Source organism: Oxyura jamaicensis, chromosome 12 (assembly GCF_011077185.1).
Source record: "Oxyura jamaicensis isolate SHBP4307 breed ruddy duck chromosome 12, BPBGC_Ojam_1.0, whole genome shotgun sequence".
Taxonomy (NCBI): Eukaryota; Metazoa; Chordata; class Aves; order Anseriformes; family Anatidae; genus Oxyura; species Oxyura jamaicensis.
The window spans coordinates 19668945-19687427 of NC_048904.1; the positions used below are offsets into that span (position 1 = coordinate 19668945).

The following is an 18483-nucleotide window of genomic DNA, read 5'->3' on the forward strand; positions in this document are numbered from 1 at the left end:
GGTGATCTCTATATAAAATAAATCAGAGATCTGAGGCTAGCTCCCAGTCTTTTAACCACATCGCCACCATCCTTACCCTCCGCACCCTCATTCACCTGGTCACTTCAGACAGAGCTCTCAGAAGTGGCTGGGGAGCCTTCTGCTTTCAACTCCCTTCATATGGCCATAACGGAAAGCAGGCTGTTGACACAAACACAGCACTGATGTGTATCTAATTCTGCAATCAGACTTGGGTTTCCAGATCTCTGAACGCACCTACTGCTCCAGGTAAGCCAACAGTCCTGCAGTCCTCCCTATCAAGGTGTTATTTTGTTGTTGGAAAATAAACAAGGCTATTGGTTTGGTTATTTTCTCTTACCTGAAACATAAGGCTAAGTGTGCAACCATGGTGTGGCTTTCAGCTGGTATATATCAAAACTCTGTCTATCAAATACACAAATAGATTTTTTTTTCCTATGTCTTATGGGTGAGTGGCATGGTGTTATGTCTGGTGTATGCAGAGATGTCCCCTAGAGGACATGCTGCCCACCCTCTGCTTGGCCAGATACTTCAGCCCTGGAGTTGATCGTAATATTAATTCACTGCAACAGGAAAAATCTCTACAACCAACTTTCTTTTTGGAAAGGTTTGATCTAATCTCTTACAGCTACAGTAAGAGGCTGATCAAAGGTAGTGAAAGCTGGTATTAAAGGATTAGCTAGGTCACATTGAAATATGTTTTAAAACAAGCCCAGGGACCTTTAGCTTTACTGAAGCAGGCGCGCACGCACACACACACACACACACAAAAATTAGGCTGTTTAGGCTGACTCTCTTTGACTTTAACGGAAAACAAACTGGTGGATGAAAACTGTGAATCATTCCTTAAGGTGATATCTGTAGCACTTTATGTAGGATAAGCTTGGAAAATATAAACAATGATTTAATCTTGTGATGCAATTTTAAACGAGACAAAATCTTGTGTGGAATTAAAAATCAGTGTGTCATTTATGCACATGTCCAGCTTCGTTCTTATTTGATGTTTGCCCATAAGTAATTAGCAGCTTCAGCCTGCCCCCATTTATCTTTTGTTCTGGCCTCTCTCTCCTCTCTCTCCTTTCCATTTGCTGCTGACAGGATCTACCACGGAGGTGCTTTATTGGTTCCTTTGTGTTCCTGTGCAAGGATGTTGATACCACTCTGTGAAACATATCAAGCTATTATTCTTTCTTTACCTGAATAGCCTCATTGAAATCAGCTTAAAAACAGAGTGAGTATCATAAAGCTCTGTGCACTGCGCAGTGGGAAAAGCTGTGAAATCATCTGGAGTTAAACCAGTATTGCAGGAGACCGAGCGTATGACTCCTGGCTTCCAGCGGTACGGTGTTGTGCGATTAGTAGAGGTAAAGGTTACAGCAAATATATAGCTATTTACCCTCTCGTGAGAGCTTTCTGTGTTGTTGCTCTTTTTTAAGGCTGGCTTGATGTAGTTACACGGCACACCACATTGCATGCTCAATAAGATTTCCTTCTAATCTTTATTTCACCATAACTCAGCTGCCACAACTGCCCGTAGGTGCACCTTTATGCTGGTGGTGTTCCAGCCAGGATCTGATGATTTCCCACAAGGTTCCTTAGCAGACATAAGCTTCTACTTCATAATTCCCCTCCCCAGGGGCCCAGCACCTGCAAGGGCCCGGCACGGTGCCGCTGGCCGCTGCAGTTGGAGGTTGCACCTCCCTTGGGCTGAGGAGGGCTCCTCCACCCCTCAGAGACCTGGTTCAAGGTTCTGGGTCACTGCTGGCCTGGACCTACCTGCCAAAACATGAGTTTTAACCAGAGGTGCATGAAATTGAGTGGCATGAGACCTAATCCCGGGCAACAGTTCTCCAGTCTCAATAAATACAGAACAAGGCTCCCCAAAGGTACCGTAAGCCCGTTTGACAAATACAGGTTGGGTTTGTTTGTGGGTTTTCTTTTCAGGCACGACCAGGCTAAGCTGTAAATTTCTGTAAGACAATTTATGAAGTTTGTCAGACAGAAAAACATATAGTTGCTTCCAAAATCTGTCAGCCCGCATACTAGACTGCTGTGGGGGTGGGTGGGTGTCAGGTGCCCATCAGAAGTTTTTGAAATAGGTTTGCGTATTTGGCTGTAGTAAATACAGCAGCACGGGACTCTCCACCTTGTAACGTTTTCTATTCAGTCATAGATAAAGGCTGCTGTTGATTTTGCTCCCTGAGGGAATTTTGAGTTAAAACTTTGTCAGAATCCCAAATGGCGTGATGCAGGAGTCATTAATGCTTAGGGTGCCACAGCAGCCAGCACAGCCAGCCATCGACTAGGGCTGGAAGCTGTTAGAGAGAGATAAGCCAGGTCAATTATGTACAGCCATCAAATATTTAACTATTTTAGAGATACTGAAAAGTGGAGATGCAGCAGATACAGGTGATTATTGATTGGGCTTCAGGTAATGAAGACCTCTTACCTTTTAATTACCCACAGGTGAAGCTCTACATGCTGGACGAGCATGGGCTCAAGGGGCCAGGAAGCAACCACAGCCCTGAGCACATTGCAAAAGGCTGTGAGGATGTCTGACACAAAACTTGGCTGATCTGTACACTTTCCTCATCCTTCTGACTCATTAGCGCACATGACATAGATCTGTGATTTTGAGTTGTTTGTGGTCAAAAAGGTGGCAAACTCTGGTAGGGAGCACTGGAAATTGCAGTCACCAAATGCATTTTTATGCATGAATGTGTATGCATATATCCTGCTTTTCTGTTCCCATAAACCAGCACCAGATTGTTTGTACTGGCTTCAGTGTCGTGTGGCAGTGTTACTTCCTGTAACTGTTGAATTGTACCGTTTCCTAAATATTGTAGCATCTTCCTGAAAATCGCACAAGCACTTCCTAAGATCCCCCATACAAGCCTATCACTTGGATCTGCAAAGTTGCTGGGAATTAAGAGGGGTCTTGGAACAGTTAGAGCTATTCTTTTAATATCATGGGTAAATAGTCCATTCTGGAAGATGGGTTTTTTGTCAGTTGCTGTATCAACACTGGCACTAATGACCACTGGCCATTTCATACTCTTGTAAGTTAAATTCACACATTGATTGCCTACCATTAAGGCTTGTTTCCTGCCCTGTCTGCCAAGGATGTTCCTTTGTTTGCAAATGGTTGGCTGCTGAGTAACTGCACTGTCAGGTTTAGCACAGACGAGTGTTCAGCCAAAAATGCATTATTAACTTTAGATTAATCTTGTTCATTATTCATTACTCTTTTCATTAGAAGTTGCAATTGCGGCACAGAAGCTGCGATGCTACCTGGCTGACCGGCCCTGCCTGATGGAGAGCATGGGGCCAAGGGGAGATTTATCAAGTCATGTTTGCATCCAGGTTGATTCCTTTAAATTATGCGGCAATTATTTAAGAAGAGAAGATAAAAAATTGATCCAAAGTGCTAGCAGGGCAATGAAATGGGCTATAGGCTCACAAAAGAAATGTGTACTATGCATAATTCACGCGGCTCTACTATTACAATAAAACTGTGAAGGAGAAAAACTACCAGAAACTCCAGACATGGCACTGCGTTTGCAGACAAACTGGTATGGGTGGAAAGGAGCTTCGGGGGGTTGGGTAGGGCCAGGTACATGGTAGGTAATGCCAGGGATTCATCTTCCCCTGGCAGTCCTTTGTTTTCTCTTTCCCATTGCGCTCACACAAGATGTTGTCATGCATTAAGCCTTCTTTTCAGAAGTTATACAGGGAGGAATTTCTTCATTTTCTTCATCTCATATTTGTTTCTTGCAATGTGTAATGAAGCATAATTTTTATGCATTCAGATTTACGGGAACTGCTGCAGAGCTTTTGTTTCACGTTGAATAACAGTTCCCGCCTGTCCGGTGTGCGAGTGATGTGGTTGGTGAGAATATATAAATTGTAGGAATCCTTAATGATGGGATTAATCTCGGTAACTTTCAGAAAAGCCTATAAAAACTGAAAGTGTATTGCCCACACTGTTCATATTAAAAGTGATAAATGATGCCCCTTTTTTTGCAAATATTAATTTCAGAATTTCATTCTTCCATTCAGCTTTATGGTAACCATAATCGTGATGTTTTAATAGATTTTCCCATAATAGCTGCAGAGACCTTTTCAAGTGGCAGCCCTGCCTTTATGGTAAAGACTTCCACAAAAGAAAAAATAAAACAAAATTTAAAAAATCTTGTATTAAAAGGCAAAGACAAGGCAAAGCTGCAAAGCATGCGTGTGACAAAAAAAAGAAGACCAGAGAACATTATTTTGGCAAACCATGTGGCCTAATTACAATAATTACTCATAGCAGGATTTCTGTGCAGCTTTCAGTAACATTTCCTCACCGCTTACAATCATTTAGAGAAAAATTAAAAATTTACAGCGTCTTCAGCTTTGTTTCTTGTCTTGAGCCAGAAGTATTCTGGGGCTGGTAAATGAGAGCTCAGGCGCTTTAATAGAGCTTCTCACTGAATACTTTAGAAAAATGTTGGGATCTGGATGTGATCAGGAAATGCAGACCCAGGAGAACTGTATTTTTGGGGTGGTATGGGGAGAAGAAATAAATAAACAGGCAAAAACAGTGAAGGAAGGCAAAGTGATAGAACCGTATCTTTGTTTCTCTCATTTTCCCTGCATGGCTCTGCGGTGTGCAGGGTGAGCAGGCGAGCTCACTTACATGTCCAAAATCTGTAGTGGGCATTTCAACTGCCTTAAATAATTTATTGTCTTTTTAATTGCTGAAGTTGACAGCCACTGTTGGCTAAAACACTTCTGTCTGCTGGTGTGTAGCGGACCTTCCTGCCACACGTGTGATCTTGGTGTCATTCTCAGCTCTGCGTGTTTCTGCCCATCTCTGCCATTGCCCAAAGTCCAACCAAACTTCTGCTCACACCCTGTGTGATCCCCCCCTGCTATCTCTTCTGGTAAGAGTCATCAGAAAAGTGAAGATCTGCCAAAATTTTTCTCTCTTCCCAGTTTTCATCTCACTTGGATCTGTTATGTAAAATCCAGACCATCAAGGCAGTGAGGAAGAGTGCAGTGTAAGTAGGGAGGGAGGCAGGGGTTCAGCTGCTGGTCATAGCATTGCAACTGGCAGGGATTCTGACTTTTCCAAAGCACAAATATGGGTCAGAAATCTTCAGATAAGCTTCTCTGTGTGAGAGATCAGCTTGGATGTGCTTTAAAGGAAAAAAATGCAAGCATGGTAAATAAGGCAAAATTACATGGAAAGGTCCCCAAATTAAAGAAGTTTGTAATAAACTCCTAAAGGAGTTTAATGTGTAATTAGAGAAGTGTGAGTTGCTAGTTACTGCGCATCCTTTGTGCTGAAGTCTGTGTGTCTGTAACTCCTGAAGATGTTCCCATCACTCGCAGTCACCAGGAGCTATCTCAGGCTGTATTTTAAGTGGCTGTTTACACAGTTGTTACAAATTGCCTATGGGATGTGAACTGTCTATCACTTCCAGAGCAATTAGTATGTGAAACCTTATCAAAAGAAATCCGTCAAGTTTGAAAAGCCATAAATATTGCACTAGGATCTCTAAGGAAATCAAAGTGAGTTTGGTACAGTATTTATTTACATGTTGCTGCAAAAGCAAATGTACTCAGAGAGACTCCAGTCTGCCGTATTTCCTGTGCTTTTTATTCCATTGGTCCCACGTTATTTTAGAGATACAATTATCCAGTAGTTTTAGATACTACATAGCAATAATGGACTGCTCCTACTATCTAAGGCTGTGCGGTTCAGGCAGTCGTATCTTTGCGGACAATGATTTGTTATAATGAAACGAAGGCAGAGTTGTCACATCAGATCTTTGTTATGTCCAGCATTTGATTTGGGGTCCCTTATTTTTATGTAGCCAAACTGATTTAATCTGAAGACGTCTTTTGGGGAGATTTTCAGGGTGCGCTCTCAAGGAATAGATCCGTTTTCCTGCCTCCGGTGTTGGAAGGATCCACAATTTCTTTGCATTTGGGTGTTCTCTGTGGTCAGACCTTGTTCCTCTTGCACAACTTCACATTTGCTTTCTGTTCTCCTGTGATTTTCTTATCCGGGGTTTCCTACCTAGCACTCTGCTCAAATGGCACCTATATTCAACACTTACAACTAAAGCAGAGCTTTAGCAGAGCTTTCTTTTTTTAGGAAAATCCACTACAGTCATCACAAGATTGGAATGACTGTCTTGGAAACGAAGGCAGAAGGACTTTTGATTGCTCTCACCAGTGAAGAGGCAAGACCCATTAAACTAAAGGCATCATTAGCCTAGAAGCACATGGATATAGCCTAGTAATAAAAATATTTAACCCAGAAATTAGAGGGTTCTTAGCAGTTAAAGCAAAACCAACTTTGAATAGGAAAGCAGGAACTGAAAACCTCACTGCTTCTGGGATGTTTGTGAGGGGGACTAGGAAGGATAGGGAAGGGCAGGGATTGTTGATCCAGAAAAACCCTCCTGGTCCTGTGTTTTTATGAAGAACATGTGGTTAATTCACCATTCCACAGGCGATGCAAAATGTTGTTGCATTGCAGAGTTCGGGGGGCTGTGGTGGAAGCCTGCCGTGTGAAGGTTGGCTCAACTTTAAACGCCTCTGTGCATACCAGGGCACTGATGTTTATTTGCCTATTGCTGGATGCTTCTGGAGGAACAAGATAATTGTTCACCAAGAGTAAATTTAAAAATAAATAAATAAATAAATAAAACTACTTGCAGAAAATAATAAGCCAGCTGAGAAGTGCTACCTTGTTTGCTCTGAGTATCCTCTTGACATCAGCATGAGGTTACTTATAATTAGATGCACATGTGTAAATATGATGATTAGATATTCCCACATAAACATAATTATCATATCTTCCTAAAAGTCTAAGTAGGCATTTTATAATCCTGTTGTTAAAAAATAAATAAATAAAAGCCAACAATCTGCTTTCAACCTCTTGTATGTGTAAACAGTGGAACATGAGGACAGAATTTATTTTCCAAAGTACCTAATGGTAGTTGAGGTCAATTACAGTTATGACTCATTAGAGTATTAAACTAAGAATATGCTTTTTAGTATAATTACTGTTCCCTTAGAAAACTACAACAATCTTGTACTCACTTGAGTTCTTCAAGCATTTTAGTGGGTTTGGGCATTAGTCTTAGGCAAATATAATAGGGTTATATTGCATTAACCTCACTTACAAACTGCAGCCACTTGCAGCATGTCTCTGTTATTTTTTATTGCGCAAATAACTTCCAAAGATGCCTTACGAAACACAGGGTATTATCTAATTAGACACATAGAAGATTACAGCTGCTTAATTTAGTGTTTGGAATTTTCTGCTGATTCCGAAATTCCAAAGGAATAAAACATACAGCGTAGGATAACACGGCTCAGCAGACCCTCCTCCAAACTTTTGAGGAAAAAACTAGCTAAGAAGGAAAAAAAATTAAGAGTCAGAAACATTGAGCTGTCCATGACAGAAGCAGTGGGACCCATATAAAATGTGTTGTATTCTGGATTGGAAGATCTTTAAGGAACATTTTAAGAGCATTAAGGTCTGTGTGCAGGCTCAGAAGAATCACATGTGGAAATTCATATCTATAACCATAACGATGCGAACTTGCAAAATGTGTGCTGTTTGGTGGTTTCATGGGCTGTGATGGATCTGTTGTGCCTAACCAAGGCGGGCAGGGAGAAAATCATTTCCAGGGCTTTAGTTCAGACTGTCCCTTGTGGAGGTTTATGGGCTGTCACTAACACTGGTGGTGCCTTGTTCTTCCAGAGCTCACCTACGCCTGGATCTTCAACGAGTACCCATCGTTCGTGCATCAGGACAACCGCCGCTTCGTTTCACAGGAGACTGGCAATCTGTACATTGCGAAGGTGGAAGCTTCAGACGTGGGAAACTACACTTGCGTGGTGACAAACACAGTGACCAACAGCCGGGTCCTGGGCCCCCCAACCCCGCTCATCCTCAGGAACGATGGTAGGACTTGTTTGGGTTTCTTTGACTGGCTGTTGCCCCAGAAAAATAATAGATGGCTGAAAATATTACTATGTAGAGTAAAGGGAGGGATTTTCCTTTTGCAGAGGTTCAGCGAGGCTGAAAACCTCTGCTTTAGCTATGGTTCCACATCATGGACACTGGTGGGTTTTATGCTGCTATGGCCAAGGTTGCTGTTTCCATCATTGGAAGAACTCTCGTTATGACAGAAAAAACTGGCGATACTTGACCAAAGACAGGAAATAAAATAGATTTCAGAATTTGGATGTACTGTTTTTTTGCTCATTTTATGCAGCCCATAAGTGAACAAAAATACTTTGTTGTTTCAGTAACTGTTAGCTCAGGCTCTATTTCCCAGCAGAATTAATGCTATTTTTAGTAGTCTGTGGAATAGTACAAAAAAAAAAAAAAAAAAAAAAAAAAAAAAAGTGAAAAGAAACCAAAGGAGGATTTCTAAATTTATACAGACAATTGATTTGTATCATAGTCATTTTTGAGTAGATAAGAAAAATAAATTTGCATGTTAATTTGCAGTGTCTGTTTAAAGGATAACATTTAGGACATTTGTTCCAGAAATAGAAATGCATTATTAGAAACTTCTTCTAGAAGATCCATTGTTGCCTAGCAGTATTGTACAGAAATTCCTCCTGTGTAGGATGGGCTCAGTGCTGCCAGCCTGTAGTTGTTCCCTTCGCGTTAACATGCGTCCTACAGGTGAGGTTTTGGAAGGGCTGGGGCCTTCCAAAGGGCAAGTGCCCCCATTACGCTAGGAGGGGTGAGAACAGCTGCTTTTCCATGCACCATATCTGTTCTCCCTTACACTGCTTCTCTACACACAGCAGCAGTGGTTTAAGTGACAGTAAACCTGGCCCCGTGAGTCCAAATAAGTCATCTAGCACCTGAAAGATAAAGAATAATTTTTAAATTCATTTCATGTTAACATTTTCAGTACTGAACATGAAATATTTGTAGGTAAATTAGCAGGACTTTTATGCAAGCCTTATCTAACAGAAGGCGCTTCCATCTTTCAAAATTGAGCTCAGTGTCTGCTTCTGTTTCTGAAACGTGGGTAATGCTATGATGATTGCTAATCACCCTGATTGTCAAGTGCATCGCCAAGGGCTCTACCCCAGTGCATCGCTCCTCTGCACGCACTCAGCTTTATTTACAGAGACCAATTGCCTTCCCGAGGTAATTCTCGGGAATGTTCTCCGATTCCTTTGAAGTGCACTCTGCTGTTTATTATAGATATGAAACTTTAATTGAACCTCTGAGGAGCTCCGGAATACATTCCTGAGTTAAACAGGAAAGGTGCTCTACTATCTGTAGAGCAAAGATGGCTGTACTCAAATTTGAACATGTGCTAAGTATGTTTTAAAATAGGAGGGCACTGGTATTACATGCAACCTGCATTTTAAAAATCTGCAAGTCTCAGTTTTTCATTCCACATAGAGTAACCCAAAAAAATTGTGTAAAATCTGAATATTACACTATTGTGCTTGAAAAAAAGAAATAACATATATTGCTCTGGAAGTGTGAACAAGAGAAATGAGCAAAATGCAAGGCTCATTGTGCTGCAGCTGGCAAATGTGTCGGGTTTATCTTTGGCATTCATATATGCTATGTCCAATAATATATATGTTATTTTCTTTACAACGCTATATCATTAAATCAGTAGACTCGGAGGTTAGCTCTTCAACAATTAATGTTTCAGTTCCATTGAATTTCAATTACTGAGTTTAATGGGAAAAATCCTAATGTACCTCTCCGTTTTAATTTAAGTCACTGACCTGCTCCGGAGAGGGAGCCAGGGAGGAGCTGCTGCAGCCCTGGGACCCCACAGCCTCAGGTCCTGACCTTGGCACTCGGACCATCCCCAGCGTACCTGTCACAAATTGGTTTGTCACTAAAAGTGTCTGAGTTACAGCCTGGCTGGCTTCGTATTGAAATGCATTTTATGAATTCGGAAACAGTCAAAGTACTTTACAAAAATCTCTGGAATTTCTGTTTTTCTCAAAACTCACAGTTGTTCTTAAACTGCAAAGCATTTTTACTCTCATGCAGAATTAACTGCGGGTCCCTGTGCTTTACACATAGCCCCATTGTTTTGAAAGAAAGAAATGATGGAATAAGATACTACACAAAAAGAATACTGGTCACCTATAACTAAGAATAGTGCCTCTATTTGGATTTGGAATTATTTCATACTGAGTATTTCATACTCTTTCCATCTGTGCATCTGATAATCTCTCACTCAAAAACTTTAAAAATTCCCAACTCCAGAGCTGCAGGAAGAAATCAGAGTTTGGATGCTCACAGTACAGCCAACGCTATCTAGAAATTCAATTGCCATATGGGATATTGCTAAGACTTACGTGGTGGGTACCCGTTTGGTGTCAGTGCTCCAACTCATCCTCATTCCGGCAGCCCTTGTCCACCCAGAGCAGCTCGCTTCTGCAGGAGCTGGGCTGAAATCTCCCCTGCCAGAACGCTGAGTTTTTTTTTGTTGTTGTTGTTGTTTTTTTTGTTTTTTTTTTTTTTCTGTATTTCTTCTTCAGCATACAGCAGTAATTTTTCTAGACCCCGTTGTGAATCACTTGGGTTTTGTATGCGGAATACCTGCCATCTTAGTCATGGGTATTTTGCCTGAATTTAATCACCCTGGAAAAACAGCTTTTTGGTGCGTTTTTTAAAGCACAGCTTGCTTTACAATAGCAGGCTTTCGAGCTGTAATCTGTAAAGGGGAAAGATGCAGGTGTATGGGATGATCCACATCCGATGGGCAGATTGCTTCCCCCACCTGTGCCTTTATGCTTGTTTGCAGTTGCAGGGCTCTGCAGTTGCAGATCTCCTGACGTTTGCATTGTTTTTTTGTTACCAGAGGCAGAGGAACCAGATTCCTCTCCTGCTGCTGTGGGAGCAGGCATTGCCTCCTGCCCCATTAGTTATCCCCGGACAGCTTTTTCTCCTCGGGGAGGTAAATATCATAGAGGAAGGGTAGTGGGAGCAAACCATGCTGAGGCAGCGGTCTTGGTCACCGTTGGCCCAAACTCTCTGTTCCTGGCACCAGAGGCTATTGGACAGTGATAAATACGGTGGGAAAAGGTCAGAGGTTGGGCTGCTCAGTGAAGCAGAGCATCCCCGCGGCCTCCTCATCACGTAGGTTAGGCCTGGGGCAGGAACCACCGAGGACTCCCCGATGTTGTATTGATTTCTCATGCCAACACCCTCCTTTTGCACTGCTGTCCCAAAGGAGCTACTTTCTGTCCTCCCCCGCTTTCACACCATGTAAAAGGCAGAAAGGGATGTTACAGTCATCTAGGTTTCCCCAGGCTTCGAGGTCAGGTTTTGGCGTGAATCACCACGGCTGCTCCGGCAGCAGTTTGTCCTGGCGGTACCAGCCAGTGCCTCCCGTTGCAGAGAAATGGCTCTCTGCACTATTTCCATGCTGGGCAATATAACGAATAGCTAAATACATATGGCACCGAGGGCTGCAAATGGTCCTGACGCCTGAAGTAAGGCCAGTAGTGCCTCACCTACTGCAGCCCAGACAGAAAAAGGATTGAAGCGTGAATGGCCAAACCAGTTGTCTGGCACCTCTCCGTGGCAGTCCCCAGCGCCACAGCAGCGCTTTTGCAGCGCTTTGCTTCTTCTCTTTAAAATGCACTTTGGAGTTTTACATCAAAATTAAAACAGTAATAGTGAGAAAGTGCCACAATAGGCCTGGAATGAAATTACCGTCAGCAGCAGCTGTATGGGCCAATTAAACTTTAACATTTCACAGGTGTTGTCAGGAAATGCGTATCATTTCCTCAGACAAATGAGCTTGCTTCTGAATTCCTGGAACTCTCATCCAAAAGCACGTTTTTAAGCCTTGAAATTGGGAGAAAAATATGAAATCCTCTGAACTGCAAACACGTACAGCATCTGATGTGTCATGACACTGAAAACATTCTCCAAGCTACAAACCTGGGTCTATTTTAGTCTTTTATTTTCTCCCCTCTGCTTTCCACCTGCAATGCTAAGTCAGATGTTAACTCACCCAGGAGCAGCAGGAAAAATCAGAGCTGTCCGTGTGAAAATGGGCTTGCACTCAGTATAGAGATATCTGCCGTGCCCTGATGTTTTTCCTTTAATGCGGAGAAGACAGGGCTTGCAGCACACCCAAAAGCTGTAGGTTCCAAGGAAATGGGAACAAGGAAGAAAGAGAAAAAGAAAAAAAAAAAAAAAAAAAAAAAAAGGCCATTTTCTCTCCCTCCCATTCCTCATTCCCCTCTCCTGATCTGTCGGGTGAATAATGTATTAATAATACATTGTGCCTTAATTTCCTAAATAACCCGCTAGTGTCAAGTGATATTTTACAGACTACTTTGCATAAGGGGGGGGTCAAATTATCGCTTTAGGAGTGAAGGAAAGGAAGAAGAAAGAATTGCTCTCATTGCTTTTGCTTTTTAAGGACTGGATTAAGCACGCGGCACGTCTGGCCTTGGCAGCAGGCAGACAGCTCCTGTAAGGCATCCACCACGTCTGTTGCCCTGCAAGGTGTCTGCCACCTCTCAACTCACTGCTGGTGCAGCCCTTGGGGTGGTTTTGGGGGGGACAGGCTGTCACAGGCACTGAAGAGCTTTTTGGAGGGAGTGGGATGGCTGGAGGTGCTCGGCTCTTCCAGGAAGTCCCCACCGAGCACTTGAAAGCCAGCGTCTGCCAAAGCGAGGACACTGGCTGCACCTGGCCAGGCTTTCCTCAAAAGCTCTTCCTCTGCCAGACTGTGGTCTTCACTGCACAACATGGAAGTACTCTTCTGGGAAAATATCTCAATAAGTGTTAGTATCTGCCAAAAAGTTCTGTTCTGGCAAACATTCACACGCACAGCCCTGCTCTTGGGAATAGCTGCTATTCAGCCGGGCAATAGCTGCTCCATGTCCTGGCTGGAGCTCTCCCAGCAAATGTTTAGCATGGAGAAATTCAGGCAAAATTTGGTAAATCCACAATCAGGAGAACAGAGAGGCTCTTCCTCAATAGCCCTTCAGGGCTGAGCTGTTAATGTGTGAGGGGCTAATGGGGATCGTGCCCCGGGGTTCCTTTTTGTGTGATCTGTAAGCGCCGGAGCGCTGACACAGACTCGCGGGCTTCCTGCTGTATGTGCTTGCCAGGGTGTGTGTACAGAGAGAGCATTCATATCTTTAACAAATGCATTTCATTTGGATGGCTGCCTTTGTGCAGCAGCTGCTCTTTGTGCAACGTAGCAGTGAAAGAACGAGGTTGAAGAACGCTGATGTGACTTGTTAGTGCACCAAAGCAGGCGTTACACAGGTCACCACGTAAAGAGAGATTGGATGTAAGCCTCAGAGTGAGCATTTTCAGCTTCAAGCCTCTCTGTGGAAAAAAAAAAAAAAAAAAAAAAAAAAAAAAAAAAAAAAAAAGTAAAGCCAAAAGGCTTCTCTTGCCACCTCTTTGCAATGCAGGGAGACAGAAAGTAGCGTTGCAGCCACAGCCACCGTACCCAGCCGCTGGGTGCCCCAGCAGTGCCCCACGGTTGGGATTTAACATGCAATCATCAATTAGCTGATAAGCACTATTGGTGAAATTATATGTGCCGGTTTCAAGACAGTATGGTGACAAGAAATGGAGCGATTTATCCTGAGTGTAACGGCCCTTTTATGTGTACAAATTTTTTAACCCAATTTGGTGAGGAGGCTGCCACAGTGTGATTTACTGGGCAGTAAAAATAAAGAAATTGGCCAAAGGGTACATGGTCTCTGTGCCTCTTGCTCCTTGAAGTTAATAGAAGCCTTGATTACCTCTAATACTTTTAAAACTTTTTCTAATGACATTTGTTCCGCGTTTCATTTTCTAGAAGGCGGTGAACCTCCCTTATTATTGCTTCCTTTTATTCCACAAGTTACCTGCAAAACCTCTGCATATTCAAAAGTCAAAAGTAACACAGCCATGAAGAAATGTTAATCTTTGGCAGATGGTGTGGAGCGCTCGTTCGGATTTTCCTCTGGTAGTAAATGGGAAAAGAGCCCACACTGCACGGCTGTTAGCAACAGGCCATGTTTAAAATGAATGGATTAATTGGGCAAGTAATGATGTAGAGAAAAGCTCAGCACAGAAACACTTGCAGATTTATTGCAAAACCTCAGCCCTGTCTTAGTCTCTCTTTTATGTTCGCAGGGGTGATGGGGGAGTATGAGCCGAAAATAGAAGTGCAGTTCCCAGAAACAGTTCCATCTGCAAAAGGAACAACGGTGAAACTGGAGTGCTTTGCCCTGGGAAAGTAAGTTGTTATCCATTGCTATTCCTTCCACTTCTGGCATTCATAGTGCTCTACTGTGGAGTTTGCAAGACTTGCTAATCCTTCACTTTCCGCACCAGGAGCTACTTATTTCCAGGATTCGTTACAGAGGACTTGGGGAGCAGGGACTCTACTCAATAAAAACATAAATTCCCAAGGAGGAGAGAATATGTAACTTATTTTGTACAGATGTGGTTGTACATCTTCACTTCTGAGGTCTCATGCAAGACCTAAAACATGTCCTGGTTCCAGAGTGAGTGCTATCAGCACTTCCAAAATGAAAGTGTGGGACTGATAAGAAAATAGCTGTATTGTCACAGCAGAAACCCAAATTCAGCTTTGTCAAAACAGCACTTTTATAATATAGTCACCTGCTTTTAAGACTATGTGAGCAATACACCATTGGTACGCATATACTTACATGAAGTGTATATAAGGCATCTGACTTAAAATTGCTCCAGATCCTGGGCAGAGTCTTCAGACTGACCACGTCTTCATCATCGTCAAACATGAAGCAGTTTCAAGTTGATCAGATGAGAGGCTATCAGGACAAGACCTGTAGCTTTTATTACAAATCTTATTTTGCTTTATTTTTCTCATTTAGCCCAGTTCCAACGATCAGCTGGAGGAGAGCAGATGGGAAACAGATACCCCGAAAAGCTAGGAGACACAGATCAAGTGGGCTTCTGGAAATCCCAAATTTTCAGCAAGAAGATGCTGGACTCTATGAGTGTGTAGCTGAAAATGTGAGAGGGAAAAACGTGGCACGAGGACAGCTGACATTTTATGGTAAGCAGATTGCCTGATTTTAGGTGGTTTTATAGTATCAGATGCAATATGCAGTAAATATTTTGTGAGAATATCATTTTGGGGGATATTTTTTAAATGACTTTCCTTTACAAACAACGCATCTCAAAAAGGGTGTAATTTGGAATAAAACCTGTCTGAATAGCACATATTGATTGGGAATCAAAGCTGCTGGAAAACAAAAACATCACTGGAAGGACATCGGCATGGTAACATGCAGAAAGCACTTGCAAGCAGTTCATTTGCCTTCTCATGGCCGGGAGTACAGAGCGGGGATTTTGGTGGACCATGGTGGTGGTTACAGCTTGTGATTTATTATTCATGTGTCACTCCATACTATAGGTGTCGTTCCCAGCTTGTGTTAATAAATGTTAATTGAGTATAACCAATTAAAGACAGCTTGCAGAATGGGTTTCTGGTAGTGGTTGCACAGCCTGGAAGTGGGGTATTAACCATGTCAGAGCCTGCAGTCAAGTCCACCTAAAGGCTTCCTACACCTGCTCCTATGAGACTGATATTTTCGAATCGGAAATATTTCCAAAAGACACATTTCATTTTGAAATCTCATTTTTTTTGAGCTTCCATTTCAAAAGAACATTTCTTCATTTCTAGCTGATTAAAACAAAATGAGGTAATGTTACAAAGGGGTTAAGTAGCAAGAACAAAGAGAAATCTTTCATGTTAAGGAAAGAATTTGGGGTTGATTCAAAATTTTTTTTCTTTTTAATTAAAATGGTTTGAGGATTGCTGTTTCTGATAATAAAAAATTGCATGTTTCTCTTGATTTTTCCCATGTGGACAGTAAATGAAGTCTCATCAGTTGTACAGTTTTGCTCAGCCCAGGGCCAAGGCTGCAGTAAATCAAGCCTTTTGTAGACTCCTACTGGAGCAAACGTTAGATTACAATCTAATTAACCGAGTGAAATTTCCCAGTCCAGATCCCGTTTCTGGTGGACAGCAGATCATACACAAAAGCTGACACCATGGCTTGTGGCGATTTTCACACACTGTTTCAGCACAGAAGCTAAAGGCTTCTTGAGAAGAGCAGTGTCCTTGTCTCTCTGGTGGTCCTAACGTGTGGAACCATCTTTACATCCTCTTTTCTTCATGTCAGCAGAAGGTTCCTACAGGGGAGTGTTAGCCTGTGATCTCTGCTAATTGCTGCTTTTAAAGATAATAGACTAAAATACCAGGCTTGTCTTCAGAATGATGAGATGTTGGTCTGTAAATATCCAGTTCTCGAGCATAGCCTGTGTTTGGCTGCCATTTATTTCTGAAAACAGATTGGTTTTTTAACAAAACTCCCTTTCTGCAAGCTCTTGAGTTTCACAAGCAGTGAATTTTTTTTAAGGAAAGCAACTTCCTGTAGACTTTTCATATGAATAGTTGAGGCTGAATGAAAGCTATTTTTCTTTTTAAGACTGCAAAGTATTATGTCATTATGGAAATATAACAGTAATGTTGGCAGAGCTCCACCAGTTGCTCTTGGTGGGTCGGGGGCTGATGCTCGGAGCAGGGAACGCTCTGGAGTGTTTGATGTGGAACATCAGGCAGGGGCTTACGTGCAGTGCTGCACAGGGCCGCGCTCTGCCACAGCATCTGCCCCGGAGATTAAAATCTGGCTTTAACAGTGCTACTCTTTTCAACCTGGTTATCTGCCTCTGTGCATAGTAAATAAATAAATAAATAAATAAATGGAGAGAGAGAAGAAGAAAAAGAAAATGAAATTCAAATTTGCCTGCTTGCTGCAGATAACCCAGCCCTGCCTGTGTTGTCAACTTCCTTCAGTGCTACTGGAAGTTGTCAGAAAAGGTTGACTTCTGTTGTGTTTCATTCTTGTATCAATGTTTATTTTTCCCTCTGTTAGCATATCAGTGACATGAAAGTTGTTTGACATTCTTGTTGCAGCAGGAAAGGTTAATTAAATGTGCGAGATCTGTTCTTCCTCCATTTTTTCTGCTTGGAGCCCCTACAAAAGGCTGTGTTTTATTGTTCTACAGCATTTGTTCTGAGTGTTACATGTCCTACTTGATAGATAGACCTATATGACAGAAAACATGTTAGTGTTAATGCAATTACAGTGACTTATACCTGTTTTCCTGACTATTATAACTCTGAATGACATATCACTTGGTTTTTTGCTTGCTGTAAGACTCTCTTGTTCTGTCTGCCACTCCTAACCTGATACCATGTACCTGAAATCAGCTCCTGACTCCAGCAAATTAAACTGGAAGCCAACCCTTCTGTATTTCCACCGGTATGTAGCTGCCATAAAGGCACGTTGTGCTGCGATGCTGACTGCGCAGCCCATGGCTCCTGTGTGGTGCCTGCCAGCCAGGGCTCACCACGCCACCAGCTCTGTTCTGATCCCAGCATTTCGGAAGTGCTCACATTGACCTGATTCTATTTTTAATCTGGCTGCTCGTGAATTTTCAATTCACGAATTTTCAGTTCAGCCCTCCATAAGGCTCAGGTTTATATCCTGAGCAGAAAGCAAGCAACTTCATGGTGTTTTTTTTTTTTCAGATTAATATTTCTGAAATCAAAGTCGCACCAGGAATGTACATGGCTCCTTAATTTTACACTGAAAAGCACCCCCCTTTCCTGAGTGACCCTGTGTTTTGTTTGTGCTAAAGCCACTTTATGCCACTCTATAAAACAAGCTCAAATGTAAATCACATTATGGTCTTCATTGTTGTTAGAGGTCTGAAAAGGAAAATTGCATAAGTGAAAATCAGGGAGCTGTATGTCCCTACTCCACTTAGGCCCCAGATTACAAGTAATTTGCTGAAAAAAAAAAAAAAAAAAAAACACTTGAAATAATATGAGTTACTGGACTGATAAAATACAAGAAAATTAACATAAATAGCACAAATACATGTTATTATTAGTTATAATTTACATGCCTCACTAGAAAGCCTAGTTAGCTACCCATTATATGGATAGATTAGAAATCAAGTTCTCACCTTCAAGCATCTCCATGTTAGTTTTATTTAAAGTTCTCAAATCTCATGTTGTTTCAGAATACTGTGCCAATTTAACTCTTGGTTAACCACCATTTAAAGACCAGCCAGCAGCCAAATCCATCCTTTCTGCAAGTGGCGGCTGGCTGTGGGAGCAATCACTGCAGTGCCCATCTCCGTTGGTTGCACTCTCCCAAGGGAAAAGCAGTGCTCTGGATGAGGATGGCTTCCCTCCTGCCAGCAGAATGTGTGTTTTCTCAGACTTTTGTGCAGGATGAAATAACTCAGTTTTGAATAATGTGCTGCCTGAAGGAAGTAAGGGCTTTCTGCACAGACAGCAGGCATCTTTCTCCTCTACTTCCCCTTTTCCTAGGGATAGCTGGAAACCTGCTTAAAGATAAATCAATGTT

At 42.2% G+C, this 18483-nt stretch overlaps 1 protein-coding gene across 7 annotated transcripts in view; it reads left to right on the forward strand.

Moving 5' to 3' along the window:
* The window catches only part of CNTN4 (contactin 4), a 294079-nt gene that overhangs the window by 210528 nt on the left and 65068 nt on the right, over positions 1-18483 (forward strand). For all 7 annotated transcript variants that reach the window (XM_035337706.1, XM_035337710.1, XM_035337704.1 and 4 more), the window contains 3 exons: positions 7784-7987; positions 14183-14285; positions 14908-15092. In XM_035337706.1, coding sequence (XP_035193597.1) covers positions 7784-7987; positions 14183-14285; positions 14908-15092 — 492 coding nt within the window. The remainder of the gene's footprint in view (positions 1-7783; positions 7988-14182; positions 14286-14907; positions 15093-18483) is intronic.